The sequence below is a fragment of the Odontesthes bonariensis genome, chromosome 24, assembly GCF_027942865.1.
Source record: "Odontesthes bonariensis isolate fOdoBon6 chromosome 24, fOdoBon6.hap1, whole genome shotgun sequence".
NCBI lineage: Eukaryota > Metazoa > Chordata > Actinopteri > Atheriniformes > Atherinopsidae > Odontesthes > Odontesthes bonariensis.
The window spans coordinates 11,659,980-11,678,707 of NC_134529.1; the positions used below are offsets into that span (position 1 = coordinate 11,659,980).

Sequence of the window (18,728 nt, forward strand, 5' to 3'; positions counted from 1 at the left end):
GTTTCTTATTGCAGCTGCAGGCAGCAATGCCGCTTGAGAATCTACTTCACATGTTTCCTTGTGTTTTCTTTGGGGCTTCTAACTCCCCCTCATGCAAGAGAGGGCAAGTGCAAACACACACCTGCAATGTGTGTATATACATCTTTGCAGGTAAAAGGTTTAGGAATTAGACTCCCTCTTCTCTGCTAAATAACAGTCATTACTAAAAAACCATCCAGCCCAACATCTGACTTGGCGATTTGGGTGGTTTTACGTATTGAAAGAAATCTGTGCAAAATAATGATTATCACATTAAGGGCTAACTTTTTGAGCACTTTTCTGCTGATAATAAGCCTTGATTTTGCATCCAGTGCATCTCAGTTGATAGTTAGACCTCCTTCTCAGCCTTCGTTAGTAATTTAAGATAGAGCCTAGGTTTCATTTTGAAGTTTCACCCCGAAATCAGCCTGAGACAGACATGGTTTGAAAACGTTACACCTACAGTACTCTCACTCGAATTATAGTGCTTTGTTTGTCTCTTTACATCTGCTAGTGTAAGCATAGAGACAGTCAACACACTAATAACAGTCCATTTCAGTATAACATTTTGCTGAGACACTAACCCGCTTGGTGCTTGTGATTCAGCAAAGAGGTGTCTGAATTCAAAACTCTGAAGAAAGAAAAATCTACAAGCATTATTTTTTATTATTATTCATTATGTTAGAAACAATAAACAACTAGTATAGGAACAGGCTATAATACACAAGTGCAATATGATTGGGTCATTGCAATTGTGCGGGCACTCACGCCTCAGAGACGGTCACAAACACAATATAACATTTAAATGTTCTTATACCAGGTGTTCAGTCAACACCAGAGCTTAGCTGACTGCTCTTAGAACAGTCAAGATAAACCGAGCTAAACAAACACATGCACCAGAGTCCATGAGAGCCAATCCAAACAAGTTAGATATGAATAATTCTATTAATTCATTCATTTATCTTGATTATTTGAGCTGACCATGGTCATTTTGAATGGAACTTTCAATTAAACCAGATGAAAAGAGGGGAATGACACAAACACAAATGTGACATCATCATCACTGTTTCTGTCCATCTTTTATGTGCTCCTCCTCTGCTGATGTTTAATGGTGTCATCAAAGCCATTCAATGTCGAGTTGCTTTGCTTGTTTTCAACCAGTCTCAAGAAACTAGAGAGGGGTACTTGTCAGATTTATAGCAGAAAGCTGGACATTAACGTGACCAATACTATACTTTACTATGAAACTAACTGTGCTGATTGCTTAAAATAAAAAATGTGAATACATGAATCTTTAATCAATATTTCATGTAATACAAGTAATCATCAAAATCATGTCAAAACACACAATTATCATCTTCTGGCGCTAAGATGCCCTGTGATGGACTGGCGACTTGTCCAGGATGTACCCCACCTCTCACCCAATGGCAGCTGAGGTAGACTTCAACCCCACCTGAGGGTATAGAAAATGGATGGATGGCACTAAGATAACACTTTTCTATAGTTACTTCCATACCTAACTTTACTGTAGCACACAGAGTGAATCCTTTCTGTATTAAACCAATTGGTTTGCTATTTTTTTATTGGTATGAATAAAAAAAACTTTCTTATTGCATCTCCTCCGTCAAAAGCTCAGTTGGCCAACACACAACCTGTCCTTTATAGATACATATTGTAAGACAGAAATACCTTAAAACAAAAACTTTACTGATAAAAAAAAATGAGCTTGCTTTATAATAAGTGCTGTGTGGCAGTCTTTGGGTGTGACCATGACATTTATAACATACCCAAATAATTTATGGGTAATAATATCATAACATCAGCTAAATAATTTAGCAATAAGTACTTCAGTCAAGTAATGTTGGCAATGAGACACAAACTGCTTTTGACTGGTACATAATATGGCTTGCCATAACTTAACATAAAGCTTGTCTTTAAGGCTGCTGTGAACACCTTTCATATAAATCATGTCATGTCACTGTACAAAAGTCTTCATCCACTCCTCATTTCTTTATGGGCTGCATCCAAGCAGCCAGACTTCCTTGTAAACTTTTTTAAATGGTCTTGAGCAATAGCTCTCCAGGCTTTCTGAAGGTCTTTCAAAGTTTTTCTAAGGACATTTGCAGCTTTTTCACTTATTTTTAGTCCAGTCCTTATAACTATGACTATTTTCAATAAGTTATGGTGTTTTTTGTTTGGTAAGCGACTTAACAGACGTATGAATCATCCAAACATAAAAAAAGACACCTATCTCAAGGGATGAACCAGTGTTGTGTCTACACATAACAGATATAACAGACTTCATAAAATAACAAATTTGTTACTAGTACCCTATTACAAACACACATAATCTGTTGTCATTTGGAAAATACCAAAAATAACACAGTTTGACAGTTATTGAATAGAAATTTTGTACCAACAACATGATTCCCAAAGAGCTATTAGCCATAAAGTTAGCATATCTTGGCTTGATGTGAGTGTATTTGAGGAAACTATACAAGTAGAGGACAAAAGAAGAAGGCCTACAAAAAATCTACAGCAGATGAACAGCATCTGAAAGTAATGTCCTTAAGAAAGAGGGAAAAAAGCAGCATAGGGAAGTTAAACAAGGAGAGAAGACTGAGGTATGCCAAGTGACACAAGCACTGGACTGAAAATCAGTGGCAACATGTCTTATGTAGTGATGAATCCTGCCCAGAACCCAGACCTCATCATTATTGAAGCAGTTTGGGAACATGAACAAAAGGCAGCCAACAGCCAAAGAAGAGCTTTGTAATGTCCTTCAAATGTCTGGAGAACTATTCCTGAAGACTGCTTAAAGAAATTACAAGAAAACTTAACTTGTCTAAGATGGTTCAGGCTGTGTTGAAGAACACATCTTTTATTAAAAAAAGAAATTGCTTTCAGAAGAAAAAGTCAACCATTCAGTTTTGAATAATTTTGCAAAGGAAGCTTCCTCTGCTCATTGCACTGCAATGGTGGATCATTTTATTTATTCATGTCAAACATGTAAAATAGCACTGCTTCCTGTTATAAACACTCATCTCTCATCACTAACACCACTTTGTTGTTCCCCAGCATGATGTCAAACTCTGCTTTATGTGGGTGTTTGTTTATGTGCTTATTGTATCCTGGGGGCAGACTTACACATCTTTCATCACTGTCATACTGTGCCAGGCCAGACTTCCACCTTAAATTACATGCACACACCCACACACTGTGCCCTACAGGGGCAGAAGTTATCTATTACATCCATGAGCTCTCTGCACCAAAAGGCTCTTTACTTTCCAAAACCCACGTCTTGTTGGTTCCAATCTTTTAGGAACACGGCTGCTTAGCAACATAAAGAATTTCACTTTAAACAAAACTTTACTGTCTAGAAAGATTATTTCAACAATATATTTCCACATATGGATTTACATTATGTCCAGCATCCACCTGCCTGTGATAAACTCTGTTACTTTTGCTTTTATTTTCTATAAATTGCTACCAAATAAAACTAAAACAATACAAAACCCAATAGCAATTATAAGAGTAGCCCATTACAAGGAAACATTTCAATGTAAAGCCACTGTTTTGAGTAGTAACAAGTAATCTAACTGTACAATTTAATTACATTTTCATGATTCCAGCAACACAAAGCACTACTGGTTTCAGAGCCTTGTGAATCTAACATGAAGGGAAATAAAACCCAACCTGAGAGTCTATGCAGTACATACAATGGATCAAACACACACAGAACAACAACTCAGTATGACTGTACGACATCCATAAACCTCATTACTAGAAAGCTGGAACTTTTCGGACACACAGCTTCAGACTACAGCAACCAAACAGGTGTGAGTTGGCTATGGTTATGTGTCAGGGGCAGATTAACAGAAAATACTGTGCATGAATTATAGTTATCAACTGTGATTGGTTAATGGCAGAATTAACAGCAATCATATGCAAAGAATTCTAATAGCAGCTTACATTATTATGAAATACAGTAAGATACAGTTGAAATGCATCAATAAATCAACCAATAAAACATTAGATGTTCATTCTTAGCAAGTCAATACCCTGAAGCATTTGTCTCAGTATGTGTGGTTCTAGGTAACCACTTTTTTTTTTTTTTACTTGTTGATCTATTTACAGCTATTTCTATTTCCTTTTGAATCAGAGTCCTGTACAATGTTAATTCATCTACAACTTTTGTTGCTGAAATCGATGTTATGAAAACAAAGCCTGAGGGGATTTGAAACGATTTGGATTCCATAAGCGGATTCAGAACAACATTTAAAGAAGATAAAATGTCATAAATCCAGCTATTTCCTTTTGCAATCTGTCTGCTCTGAACATTAAGTTGGATTAAAAAGATGAAATCTAGAAAAGATTTGAGTAGGAACCATGTAGTTGTGATATGCATGCGTTCACTCCTTTGGGAGAGGCGTTCACAGAAACCATTCTTTAGAGAGAAGCACCCCCTTTTCAATTTGAAAGAAAAGCAGCCTTATGCCAGGCCCTCGCAGTCTGCCTAGCCGCCTGCCTTTACCGCAGTAGACAAAACAAGTGGGAGGCAGGATTTGTTTAGACAGAGCTCACCTGGCACACATGCAGACACAGAAACAGTGATCAGGCAAGCCCTAGGGAGGAGTAGAGGCAGCAAAAGGGCGGGGAGGAGGAGAAGCAGCGGTGGTGGGGAAAGGAGGGAGGTGTGATGACGAGTGTGTGAGAGGGGGAAGGTAAGGGGCTAAGAGAGGAGAGCACGGGGCTCAGTATGCTACCCACGGCTACTCAAAAATCAAAGTAGATTAAGATTTAAGGGGTGTTAGCGGTGCTCATTTATAGATGGAGGGGTGTGTATGTGTGTGGGGGTAGGCAGTGTTAGGAGTAGCCTAATCCAGTACTTACCCATGGGGTAACAGAGGAGGTGGATTTGTGCATGCAGTTTAATGCAATTTAGAGCACTTGGCAATAAATAAGCACTTCAGCTTATCAATCACAGAAAATGGTTTGAACTCCGCAAACAAGCTGTTGACACATAGATTACAGGGCAACAGCCCCCTTCAGGCATAAGACATGTAACACTACGTACTCAAGGAGTCTGTTAAAGCAGGGACCTTCAGTCATTCAGACATAGGTCCAATTTATTTTTTTCAGCTACAGCACATGAAAAAGTCCTTATAGTTGAATTTTTCTTTAAACATATGAGTGAAACGTACCAGCAGTGGATGTAATAAGCTGAAAATATGATGTTTTTATCTGATTGAACAGGATGAACTGCATGTCTTATAAAGAACTCTTAGTGGATTCTCACTGAAAAGCGCTTTATTTTACTACATAAATTAGTGCATGAATGATGAAGAAACTCATGGAATAGGAACTTTTCAACAGATTTTTTTTTTCATTATTCATTAATAACATGACTGTCAGATTCCTCTCAGAGGCTCCGTGATACTTTGAGTGCCTGTCTGTTAATATGGCTGCGGGCAATTCAGGCGTGAAATGCTGAAAGTGATGTGGAAATATTGGCACATGATGCTGAAAAGCACTCTTTCAGCTGCCGTCAGATTAATGGAAAACAGTGCATGCCTGAAAGGGGCTGTAGGTATATTTCTTGTCTATTCTTCATGGCAGACCAAACTCAAAGATAAACTGTTATAACTTGATGAAAGTAAAAGTAACAAACTGGCATTTGATTGACTAGGAGCATTAGTCCATTGTCACTGTATAATTGCTTTTGGTCAATTTAGTGGAGAAAAGTCTCAAAAGACTCAAACAACAGAAGATTGAGCAGCAGTTGTTTTGACAATCATACAAATCAGTTATTTACAAATCAGAAAAAGAGAAATATATTGATTTCTTGCTTGTTGGAAAGAAAACTCATTTTTTTAGAGAGGCTGCACTAAAGAATGCCGATGCCAACATCAGACAGATTGGATTTTGAGCTAACTTTAGTCAAGAAAATATCAAAGTCAGTCCGCAGGTAAGAAGAGGATGTATTTTTCTGTGTCTGTTCTGATTGCGGTTGCTGCTTTAGTGTTTTTTCTCCTTCCATGTTCGTTTGTTTCCCACTCTTTTGTGGATATTGCAGATACGTCCACATCAATGTGATACAGAAATCAACATAAGCAGTCAACGTTAAGGTTATGCTGGCAGCCTCATTTGTCTTTCACGATGTGCTGTGAACAAAACGTTGCAGTTTCCACAGTGAGCTTTTCGCATCATGTCCTGACTTCTGCGCACTCAAGCCCTGCACCTCCTTGGAGTGTAGTGAAAATGCATTTCACAAACCCCTTGCTGCCTTGTACAATTATGCACAGGCATCTTTTGACAATGTCTAAAACTGATTCTGTGTTTTTTGGAGTTCATTAAGTCTGCAGGGACATAAAAAAAAGAAATTCTTCCAGTCACGTTATTTTATGTTTTTTTTTATTTTTATTTTTTTTAGGCTTTTTATGCCTTTAATGGATAGACAGTTGGAGAGAGAGACAGGAAGCAGGGGGCAGAGAGATGGGGAAGACATGCAGCAAAGGGCCGTCCAGTGCGGGAGTCGAACCGGGGCCGGCTGCAGCAAGGACCGCAGCCTCTGTACATGGGGCGGCCGCTCAACCCACTACGCCACCAACCGCCACGTTATTTTATGTTTTGACTAAATAAAAGGAACTATTGGGCCAAATGACGATAGTACACATTTGTTAACGTGTTTAATTCTGTTTGAAAGCATGTGTGTATTACGTTCATGACTGCATACAGAATTGCATCTAAAAGTCTATACATTGAAGGTGTTATCATTATTTTGCCTTACATTTTGGACTCAAGATAGGTTAATGGAAAAACACTTCTCTATAGCCACGTTAAAGTTGTTTAAAATGTTCAGATGTGTGCATCAAAACAGTGAACAAAGTCAACAAATGTACTGAAATATAAAAGTTCAATTCAATTCAAGTCAAAATCTGAATTATTGCAACTGACAAGTCTTGTGTGAAGTTCTCCAAACGTCACCGTACTTCTTACTCTTTCAAACTGAATCAAAATTCATGACAGAAAAACAAAATGGTGTTGTGTAGACCTTCCCTTTACCTTTTCTAATCTGTGAAAAACATGTGAGATGAAGGTTGACAGCAGGGAACAAAGAGAAAGATGGATGATGACTCCCCCTAACCACACACTCCCAGTTACTATGGGTTGACCTCAGTTGACCCCTTGGCCCCTAAACAGCCTCTCATCCCATTGACTGGGATTAAATAGGGTTTTTGCCTGCAGGGTTTTATGGCGGAGAAACAGAACGAAAGTGTCCTCACTGTAACCCTTTGGCAACATCGAGGTTTGTCTGGTAACATCTGATCAACAATGAAGGGCCTCTAAAACATTCTGCAGTTAAAGGAAACAAAAAAATGTGCCAGAGTATTGTTCGCTTGCATGTAAAAGGTGACTCAGTCCAGAAGTACAGCTGCAGCAAAAGCCAGTTCCTGTTATTGTTTGGACCTTTTTTTGTTTTTCTCACATCACATCACTTTCCTTTACAACTACTTGTTGACAATCTGATCTGTGTAATCTGATAATGGCATCCAGTAGGAGAAAGAAAAGCACATTGATCATGTGATTCTCACAAGGCATTGAAAACATTTCTGCCAACAGGAGGATGGTTGTTTCTTCTCCCATAATTAGAGGATATCAGTTGTGTTGCGTTGTACTGTTTGTATAGAGTACACAAATAAGCTATGGGAATCGAATCAACTAAGTCAATAGCTTGTAAGACAAAGCATTAATAAGCTAGTACGCCTGTTAGCATAGGGGTTCTAAAGAGCTGTGCAGCTCACTCTGCACCTCTAATTATCCATGCAGGCGGCTGTATACTGTAATAGAAGATGATAACGGAGCAGAGGCAGACTTAAATGATCCACTAACATGTAGTTTCTTACATTTCAGTAAGTTCAAAGGCTTTGATGAAATGTTAAACTGCCTATGACAAAAGGTGCGAATGTACACAGACATAGTCGAACAACGTGATGAAATGAAAGTAACTCTAACTGCCATTAGCACCTCTTGGAAAGCAACAGCCGACTCCAGCAGGTTATTTCACCTCAGTAATGAGGTTCACTGATGTGAGCAGATTGTGTGTAATCGGACTGACAGATGTTAGATCTAAACCCACCACTTCTGTCACCCTGCAGGCTGGCACCACCTGTCAATCAAAGAGCTCCTCGCAGTCTCCCGGGAGACTCCAGCTGGTCAAGAATGTCAAGACTGAAGGATGTCTTTGTCTCTAAGGAATTCAGCGGTAGACTCCGTCTTATTTAAGTCATTTCATTAGGATACTTGGTCAGAATCTCTGTAAAAGCATGCAGAGCCCCAAGCGCGCAAACAAAATCATATCAAGGATGGAAACAACCAAAAGGGCCTGAACAGACATGAGGGCCACGCACTGTGCCATCCCTTTTCCCCTGGTGCAAAGTATTCTGACATTTCGGAACAACACCAGAGTTGAGAATTCAACCAAACTCTTGACAAATGTATCATTTTGCATAATCGTGTGTAAGCCTGGTCCAATCTGGAATCATCTGGTCTTAACAGTTTTCCGTGTTGCTTAATTAACCACCATGTAAGCTACTCAGTTGAACTATTTGCGACAAAAACACCCACTCATACACACGTGGCAATTACAGCTGCGAAGGTTAAACAGCCTTCATTAGACCACGGTCTTTAGCAGCTCATTAGGCAGCATCAAGGACATATGCACACAGAATCATACACAGGGGACAGGTTACATACATCTGCTCTTTAGCACCTTTCACCATAATGTTAGTCTGCCGTTTCCAACCATTAGACCCATTAGAGGCCAATTAACACAGACACAAAGCTCCCTTCCTGTTTTATAGCACCGTAAACAAAACACAGGCTTGTCTTGGGCTCAGCAGAGCTCAACAGACTGATGCAACACAGATCAACTTGGTTTAGTAGTACTGTACGCTGACTATTTGTAGTGGACATAAAACCCCAGCCTGTTACCTAACCTCCTGTAACACTCAGGTCCCAGGCACTGACCTTTCCAAATAATGGCAGCCCAAATAAAGCACAGAAAATAATACAACTATCTCAGCAGACAGCCTTTTTTTTTTTCCTTGAGTCCAAAATCTGCATCAAAGAGCTGCACTTGCTCTAGACGACAGCTCCCATCCAGTAGCACATTAACCACATTTTTACATCTATCTCAACTGCATCATCTTATATGGCTCGTCTATGCCGGTGTGCTGATAAACCAACTCAAACCCACCCTATATGCTGACGGCTTAAGTGCAGAAGAACCTGTTGTTTGAAGTGGCTCATGTGGGTCATTCCTCATAAACTGTGTCAAAGTAGGCCAAAAGATAAGGACAACATGTTTTTTTTTTGTTTTTTTTTTTTCGCGTGTTCAAGTTGGGTCCCAGTTAGTTTACGAGGCAAACATTTCAGTCTGCATGCTGCAGCATGCCAGAGGCACGGGTCGCCCTTAGAGGAGAGCTTGATGCGACGCAAACGCTTAAATCACAGTTGTGAGAGTTGTGCTCAACAGACTAAACAGCATGAACCATTCGCGGTGTTTCATCCAGGTTTTCGGCTACCATTCATCGTTCCCTAAAGCGCAAAAAGCTACATTTCAAGTTTGAAATGGGATGAAGCCCAAGTGCAAAAACGCAGTAAAATAGTTGGTCATCTTTTTTTAAAAGCCTCGAAAACAACCCCGGATTACTTTTTTATAACATACACACACACAACAAAAACAAAACAACCCATAAATCCCTTACCTGAAAAGTCTGAAGACCCCTTAGTTAGATCGCAGAGGACGGTCAGACACGTTATTCCCAACAGGAGCGCAAAACTGACGGCTGAGATAGTCCCATGTGAGAAGAACATCCTTGAGGCCTCAAAGATCTAGATTTTCTCCGAATCATTAGAAAGTCCAGCAGAAAACGCAGCATCGAGTTTCGGATTCAGGAGATGTGCGGTCCCATGTCGCTAGCTTTCTCTCATCCTCCCACCGCACCGCTCTGAGACTGGCATTCAGGTCCCTGTGGGTTGGAGCCGTGTACAGCTCTCCGTGGGCTTTTCCAACTGCGCGTCGCGTTGGGGAGGCAGTCCACCTGCACGCGCGACGCTCCGCTGTGTGATCTGAAGGGGAGCTCCCAAACACACGCGCGCGTAAAACATCTCTTTGAACCCAGTTTAATGCGAATGCTTTTAGCAATCTGTGAAATGAAGTCAATCGTGGTGTGACATTTAGCTAACTTTTTTAATCTGTTAGTGTTACTAATATGGGCTACAGTAGTAGGCTAATAGATGCACCAAAGCCTTTCCATTTGAATATTTGATATTCATTTCCAGCTTTGTATTTCAGACACAAACTACTTTTCACCCCATTTATCTGATAATTGGTCGACCAGTTCATTTCACTATCATTGTACACTTTCAAAAGATAACGCCATCTTATCAAATAGCATCTTTTTCTTTACATTATAGTGTTACAAATTACGCAACAGTAGCCCATTTATTCAGTATGTAGTTTTACCAAGAACACCACAATCGCATTTTACGAATTTATTTATCCCTCCGAACCTTAAAGATTGATGATGGGAAGTTTTGTCTGTTTAGCTTTTCTTGTGCGATAAAACATACATTTGCACCCATATTGTGATAGCCTATTGATAGAAAACCCTACTCACCCCTGCAGAGGCAGGTGGTTAATTTGTTTGTATTTAGTAACATACAAAAGATTTGTAAAGTGACTCGTGCGCCCAGACTAAATGAAAAGTCTTTATAATTTTGTCAGTTTTATAAATTGACTTCAATAAACGAGCGTCTTAATAGGCTACTTCGGAACACTAGGCCTATAAATGATTTAATGTAAACTCGGTTAAGTTTAACGTTTAATTAAGCTCAATTTAAAAACATTTTTTGTTTTACTGCTCTATTTCTCACTTTGAGAACTATATTGTGCGCTTGAAAAGCCCAAAGCTGATCGTTTAAAGCCAACGGAACAGCTGCACCATCTTGTGGAAAAACCTTTAAGCTGCAGTTGAACCAAATCGCGTTTCAGAGTCGTTTTGCCTTAGCGGCTTCCGTACAATGTGACAACAGAAGGTCAATCATGGCGGCGTGCACTAAAGGGCTCGATAAACTCATTGTTTCACTGAGGTTATGTCGAAGTTTCCAGCTCCAAAATGAAAGTAAGTGTTATAAAGACGTTTTCAGCTTTCTGCTTAATGTTTTAACTTGCTGACAGTTTTGAGAATGTTACTTATTACATACGCCCCTTATTCGATAACTAAGCTAACGCTAAGGCTAGCGGTTTACAGGCTGATAGCAAGCACCCTGGCTTTATATCAGGTGTGGAAATACTGAATGACAATAGGATAATATCCAATTTTTGTTTCCAGGGTTTCTGTCCACGTCTCTGTGCCGCCGTGCTGACAGCGAGCCTCCTAAATTCGTGCCTCCATCCAAACCTGTCATTGTAGATAAGACGCAGACGGTGGCGTCTCTGCGAAAGTAAGACCTTTCTTTGTGCAACAGAAACATTTCGGTGACATTCACACCCACACGTATTCTGCGTTTTCTGCTGTCTAATATGGTTGCTAAAGTTCTATTTGCCTGTCTGTTCCTCTCAGATTTCTTAGCCCGGAGTTCATCCCTCCCAGGCAGAGGACAAACCCCTTAAAGTTTTCCATTGAGAGGAAGGACATGATCCGCAGGAGGAAAGTGCTTAATATTCCTGAATTCTACGTAGGTAAGAATTAAGTCGTCTGGCGCATTCGTACTGCGTGAGAGGTTTAAAATGACCAAAATGGATTTTATATAAAGGGTGTCCATAAAGTCTCTTTACAGTTCATAACTGTTTTGTTCTTGGTTGTCCCCTCCTCCCTTTATCCAACACTGTCCCTGTCTACATAAATTTCTTGTGCCACGCACGAATTGACAGACGTGACAGTGGATCTCTTCCATACTTAGTTCTGTAGTTTCGCTGTGTCATGCGTATCTGATTTTGTATCAAATTAACCATGACACACACATTGGGCCTTATCTTGAGGAGTAGCCATTTTTTAGGGGTTCATTTTACAGTCAACAGGACACCTGAAATAAATACAATGTGATTAAAAACTTTAACTACTGAGCACATAGAACAGATCTGATTAAGATATCTCATCATTTGCCTTTGTAATTTACTTTTTATATTTTAAAGAGACTTTATGGACACCCTGTACATCGTCTGGACAATTTGATATTTTTCCCCACCTCTTTCTGGGGTATTTTATTCTTTTAAAGACAGGCAGTGTTGGGGCCGTTGACCAGCACCTTTTGCTGCAAATATGACATATTACTTCCCTCAAGTTTTCCGGCTCTTTATCTTCCTTCAACTAAAAGCCCAGACATGCCCACAGTAATGCTGCGGTTATTGCTGTGGTGATCCATGCTCACATTTCTCATTTGCGTATCACTTCACTTCATTTACTTTACTTCACTTTATTGCTGCTTTCAGGGAGTATCCTTGCGGTGACAATGGCTGATCCCAATGCTAGTGGGAAAAGCAATCGTTTTGTCGGCATCTGCATCCAGAGGGGTGGGAAAGGGCTGGGGGCCACGTTTGTCCTGAGGAACATCATTAATAATCAAGGTAAGACTTGTTCTCAAATACATGTGTGCTGGACTACTGCACTACTTGGTGTCATGCAGCAAGAATTGGGCTTGAAAAAGTATTTTGCTTCAGTCCGGCTAAATGCAATTTTTATGACAATTTTTGATTTAGTCATTAATGCGTATTTATACAAATTGTGAATTATTTTTATGAGCTCAAAGCACATTTCGTAATTTTAGTATTTCATTACAATAATGACTTAAAGAATTACTGTGTCTGTTTAAGGATTTGTGGGGGTCTCGGTGTGTTCTCAGCTCACAATAAGCTGTTTTTATTTGATCCTAATGGCCCTGTCACACTGTTGCGTATGGCACTAGCGTATGCCAGCGTATGAAAATTATCACTCATACGCTGACATACGCTAGGGGAACGTTAGGCATAGGTTGTATACGTTTCAAGCACGCTGGCATACGTTGGCATACGCTGAGGCAGAAATAAATTTTTGAACATGCTCAAAACTTTTGTGCGTATGGTTAATACGCTAAGCATACGCTAGGCATACGCTAGAGGTACGATATAGGTACGTTACTGATAGGTCGAGAACGCTGGACATAAGTTGCCATACGTTGGCATGAAGGTGGATGCGGCAACTGACATATCTGAGGCAACCGACGATTCACGGGAGCGGTCAGGAGGAGGAGTTGGGGATCTTAATCACTCAGAAGCATGTAACTCATCAGCCGCAGGTGCATCAGGCATCTCAGCAGGTTTGGGTGAGAATGATTCTTGTGTTTTTTTGCCTTTTCCTCGACCTCGGCCCAGGGCCCGGGCAAACGACGATTGCTTCTTGGGAGGCATGATCGAGATGAATGTCTCGAGAGATGTTGATAGTGCGTCGTCTACTGCAATAATGGAGCAATGTGGAAAGGCTGCTGATATAGGCGCGTTGAAACGTACGCTGGGCATGCGCAGTTCATATGCTACTCATATGCTAGTCATACGCAGAGTACGCTGGTTATACGTTGTTCATACGCTGACATACGCTGGCCATACGCTGTCAATACGCTGACCATAAGCTACTCATACGCTACTCATAGGTTCAATACGGTAAGTATACGCACAATTCTTTATTTTCAAGGACTTTTCGTGTGTATGAAAATTATATTATTAATTTTCATACGCAACTCATACGCTTCTCTCATACGCAACAGTGTGACAGGGCCATAACTCCTTGTTACTGATTCGTCTTTCCAATAGTGGTAAATCAATGTGGGCTTTTAAATGACCAGTGCTGATTATCTAGAGAGTAGGGAAGCTGGTGGCTGATGTACACAACAGTAATAGCTCCCACCTCACCGTTACACCTCTATGCATACACAAGATTTTATTTACCACTCATTCCATAGCATCACTGCATGTCCAAAATGAGTGAACAGCTGTGGATGTGTTTCAGTGCAACACGATTGGCTGGATATGGTTTTTGATTTGGCTGTTTTAATAAGACTGGGAGGGACATGGGATCACACATACTGAATCCCTGAATATATTTATATGAACTAATTGAAGTGACAGGTCTCTCTTTATAATTTCTCTGATTTCATGCTTTTGTGTTTTGTTTGTGACTTTTTTATTTTTTGGCTCCTGATAAAATGCAAATAATAAGAAAATATTAATATTAGCAAACATCTATTGAATATACTGTCTGCACTGCAGATGTATTTACATCATTTTATTGTTTACCAGACTCATCTGCAGCTAATCCTAATTACATCAACATTCCAGCTATTCTGTCCAGTCGTCTGACTGGTTAACTGGTTTGTCTCCAATTTCTGACGCAAGAAGGTAGCCAGGTTAATGTCAGGTAAGATTTATGTGTGTCTACCTCTGTGTGTGTGTGTGTGTGTGTGGCCTAGGTGTCGAGATCTGCTACGAACTGTACAGCCCCCGTATCCAGAAACTTGAAATGCTGAAACTGGAGAAAAGACTGGATGACAACCTGATGTACCTGAGAGATGCTATGCCTGAGTACAGCACCGTGGACCCCGAAATGAAGCCTGTGCCCTTCTCCCCTACTGGAGAGGTGTCTGTAAACAAGGTGAGAGAAATTTATATGCACCCAAACAGCTGCCTCAGTTGTGGCTTTTCCTGAACCAATTCATCATTTATGCCTAAAAGTATTACACCTGCTTTTAATAAAAGTCTTATTTCTAGTACAATTGGTTGTTTTTTTATTTTTTATTACTGCCTTTGGTAAGATTTGACCTATTAGGACCTTTCAAATTCTGTCGTAAAATTCACAAGTAGGAGGTAGGAACATTGCTGAGTTCACTTAACCAAACTAGCAGTGATGCCGCCCCCCCCCCCCAAAAAAAATAAGAATAAAAGAGAAGGCTACTAAAACTGCAGAGTATTTGCAATTTTAAACAGTTAACTATTTTTGTCTGTTCGACAGATCAAAGTAAGAATGCGCCCAAAGCCGTGGTCCAAACGATGGGAACGGCCCAAGTTCAACATCCAGGGCATTCGATTCGATCTCTGCATGAAGCCGACACAAATGGAGTTCGTGCAGAAGTTTGCGCAACCCTGGCTGGAGTACGACATGCTGAAGGAGTACGACACCTCCAAACTGGAGGAGCAGATCCTCACTGAAGTCCAGCAGGAGATGAGCAAGTGAGGAAGATCATCCAACATCACAAACGATGCTCAGTTTAACCATCAGTACAGACTTTTCCGAGAATGAGAAATGGCGGGAAAAAATGGTTTGAGTGACTGTGGACAACTTGATTTTCAGTCATTTTTAACTTCAGTCAGCTGACTGTATATAAGGAGGAACCAATAGTCATTGGTGTTCAGCCGTGGGTTGTCCTGTCTTCTGTATGTCTTATCTGTGAGTTTGCTATACGAGCTCTGAGCTGTGACACCATCATGCAGATATAAAGGAATTTATATGATAAAAACTATTAAATTGTCCAAGCTTTGACTTAACGTTTATTGTCTTGTATGTCTCTTGAATGGATTCCTTCTCCTCTAATATTTCAGTTTGTTCATCTTTGAGTCTCCTTGGTCTTTTTCTAGCGTCTTACTCATTCTCCCTGTGATTTGAGACGAAAAACAGACAAGAGAATGAAGGCTTCAAATTAACAGGCATTTAATTAAATATCTATATAGAGAGATATCCTTTCTTTAGAGTAGCTGAAGCTGGCAGTTTTTTACAGCCGATCGCTACAATTAACACTTAGTCAGATGAACACTAACAGTGTTTGTGAGAGATTCAGATTTACGATCTGGAATATGTTTTTAGCAAAGGATTCAAATGTACATTCTCGCCTAAAACCTCTGGAAACGCTCCTCTGCCCCTCTCTCTCCTCCAGTGCATTTTAAGAATGATGTTGACTTACAGATCAAAGGAGCACAAGCTAGAGAATTGAGAATAGGTTGTAGTCATTTGAGGGTTGAGACACTAGGTGGCATTATTCCTCTATTTATGTTGCACCCACCAGTGGTTACATAACTTACAGTGTTTTTTAGGGGAAATTCCTGCAATGCTAAAATAAAAAGAATATGTAATATTAAAACAAATGATTACAGGTCTCTGAAGAAAGGGGGGGAGAAAAAAAAAAAAAAGCAGGTTCACGCAGCTTTCTGAGTTTTCCATCAGTTCATGTTCCAAGGAGTTTCTGGGTTTTACTCGGTTAACTAGCCTCAGTATCCTGCTCTTTGAAAGGAAAAAAAAAAAACCTCTGGTATTCAGCGAGCGCACACCAAAGACACACGGTAGTGTTTTACTGTTGTGGATGGAAAATTGTGGTGTTGAGATGGTATGTTAGAGCTTCGGTTGGGTAGTATAAAAACACTTGGACTCCTGATGTTATGTCTGCTCTCTGTGAATGTGCGTGTGTTTGTGTATATAAACACACCGAATGAGTCCCTGCACTCTAATTTCTCCATATTACAGGATGAGACGTGGAGAAAATGGTCTCTAATACAGGAGTAGCAGATGTTTGCTAAGCTCATTATGGACCACACAGATTCCCTGTGTGGAGATGCAGAGGAATAACACGAGTGATTATTTGTGCTAGAGTTGGGGTCATGGAATGGAAGAGAGCTTTAAACAGCAACTCGGCGGCTATTTGCAACAGTTGATGATTTAGTGATTATTTTATTCAGAATCTTCTGCACCTGTTGATCATATAGGGTTGCGTCTCACTTCAGTGTCATACGCAGTGCGTGTAGTCCAACTCAATTACTCCCTGCTCAATCAGACCTGACCTGCAGCAAAGAAAAGCAACTCCGTCTGCTTCTAAGTGGCTGTCCTGCACATTGTCATTACCCTACCCACTGAACCAGCTGGCCCTTTCACCTTTTCATTTCTCACTCTCAGTATTTCTGTTTGGGACTGATTGATGTTCTCATGTGGAGGCAGTAACAGAAATGTTTATCCTACAGCACATTACCGAGCCTTCAGAGGCATTCCATGGCAACACCACTGGACTGGTAAACCAGTTTAAACTGTGAGGTTACTCAGTCTGAGTTACTGCTCCCAGGAAGCTTCCTGACACTCTGTATGTGTGTGTGTGTGTGTGTGTGTGTGTGTGTGTGTGTGTGTGTGCTTCAGGCATGTCATCTCATCTGTACGTGCCTCCCATGCCCTCAGGTTGACTTTTCTGCACCTGGAGTGAAGTTAAAGCTCCTTGGCAGAGAAAGGAGATCAAACACAAGTTCCCTCTGTATCTCACACACACACACACACATTGTGCGACTTGCAGACAGGCTATCATATCAGCCTTCACCACAGCCAGACATCTCAAACACTGCCAACTGTAAATGTCTGGGGCAACCCGTCAGTCAATCCTCATGTGAAACTAGATATGCCCCATTCATGGTTGCTGTGGGTGGAGCGTGGAAGTTTGAGGAGACTATAATCCCACCCGTCAATAACACCCAACTGTAAAGCACGGAGGGCTGATGATAGCTCCAGTGCCACACCACTACGAAGGTCAGTGCAGGAATGTAGGGAGGGAGGTTCTCTTTTAATCCGTCTTACTCCCCTTCGCTGGTGCTCCAGCAGCCTTCATCTCTTTCCCTCTCTCAGGGGGGCTAGCTCAGGCTTTGAAAAGAAGTAAGGTTGATGAATTGGAGAGGATGTGATGCAGGGTGTGAAGCAACTCCCACAGGTTGAGATTTTGGGGTAATGTCTTCACCTCATAGCGTACCTACCGTTCTCTAACGTCTCTGTCCCCGTGTGATTTCTTACTCTCCTGTCTGCAAGCCTGAGGAAATTAGTTTCACTCTCTCCGTCCGTGTCGGTGTTAGTGTGAACTGTGTTAGAGCTGTCTGCATATATGACGAGTGCAACAGGATACTGGGCCACCCATAGGCCCCAGGTAAATTACACCCTGTCATTGTGTATGTGTGCATGTGTGCTTGCATGTGTGTGTACATGCAGCTCAAGGCCACCCGTAGTCCTAGGTAAATTACACACTTGAGTTTCACCATATGTTTCCAGTGAAACGACACGACCGTCTGCTCCTCTCCGACTGTCCCATGGGCCCGATGGGAGCTCCTGCTGCCATCACTCTCTCTTTGTTACGCATTTACAGACAACCTTGACAGCGCGACAGCTGGTAGGAAACATTACATTGGACGCAGCTGATAGCTGAAGTTGAACAGGCACACATCCCAAATGTTTTGATTATGTGGTCCTGTGTGGGGTGTGTCTGGCGACCGATGTAAACAGTTAAAGTTCCATTACCAGTTGGGGGCCATGACTCCTAGAAATTTTCAGATAAAAGTGTTTATCAAATGGCACTTGTTAAGCTGTGGTTTGAGGTTATATCAGCTTATGCTATCAGATCAAGATTGAGTGTGCAGGAAAAGACGAAAATAAATATTCAATAAGTTCACGCCACCGGTCTATATTCATCAGAAGTGTTGATCAGAAGGTCTGACAATACATTTTCCTCAATTCAGAGGCAGAATGTACAGCACTGAAGTCATTAAAGACAAAAAGTGGCAATACGCTACGGCTTAAGTCATAAATAGACCTGTTAAAAAGACGTGTCACACTTCACACTGAGTCATATTCCCTAAAAAACACTGAGCATGAATGCTGCAG

The 18,728-nt window shown here is 40.9% G+C and overlaps 2 protein-coding genes across 2 annotated transcripts in view; one reads left to right on the forward strand and one right to left on the reverse strand.

Moving 5' to 3' along the window:
• eva1aa (eva-1 homolog A, regulator of programmed cell death a) overlaps positions 1–10,056 on the reverse strand; it is a 75,762-nt gene extending 65,706 nt beyond the window's left edge. The window contains exon 1 of the mRNA XM_075459495.1: positions 9,789–10,056. Within this exon, the coding sequence (XP_075315610.1) occupies positions 9,789–9,897 (109 nt within the window). The 5' untranslated portion in view covers positions 9,898–10,056. The remainder of the gene's footprint in view (positions 1–9,788) is intronic.
• Positions 10,057–11,107: 1,051 nt separating this feature from the next.
• mrpl19 (mitochondrial ribosomal protein L19) lies at positions 11,108–15,593 on the forward strand. The gene is made up of 6 exons (XM_075458829.1): positions 11,108–11,207; positions 11,418–11,529; positions 11,649–11,767; positions 12,518–12,652; positions 14,527–14,708; positions 15,066–15,593. Exons 1-6 carry the CDS (start codon positions 11,129–11,131, stop codon positions 15,285–15,287), a joined length of 849 nt encoding a protein of 282 aa, XP_075314944.1. The 5' UTR covers positions 11,108–11,128; the 3' UTR covers positions 15,288–15,593.
• The last annotated feature ends 3,135 nt before the right edge of the window (positions 15,594–18,728 follow it).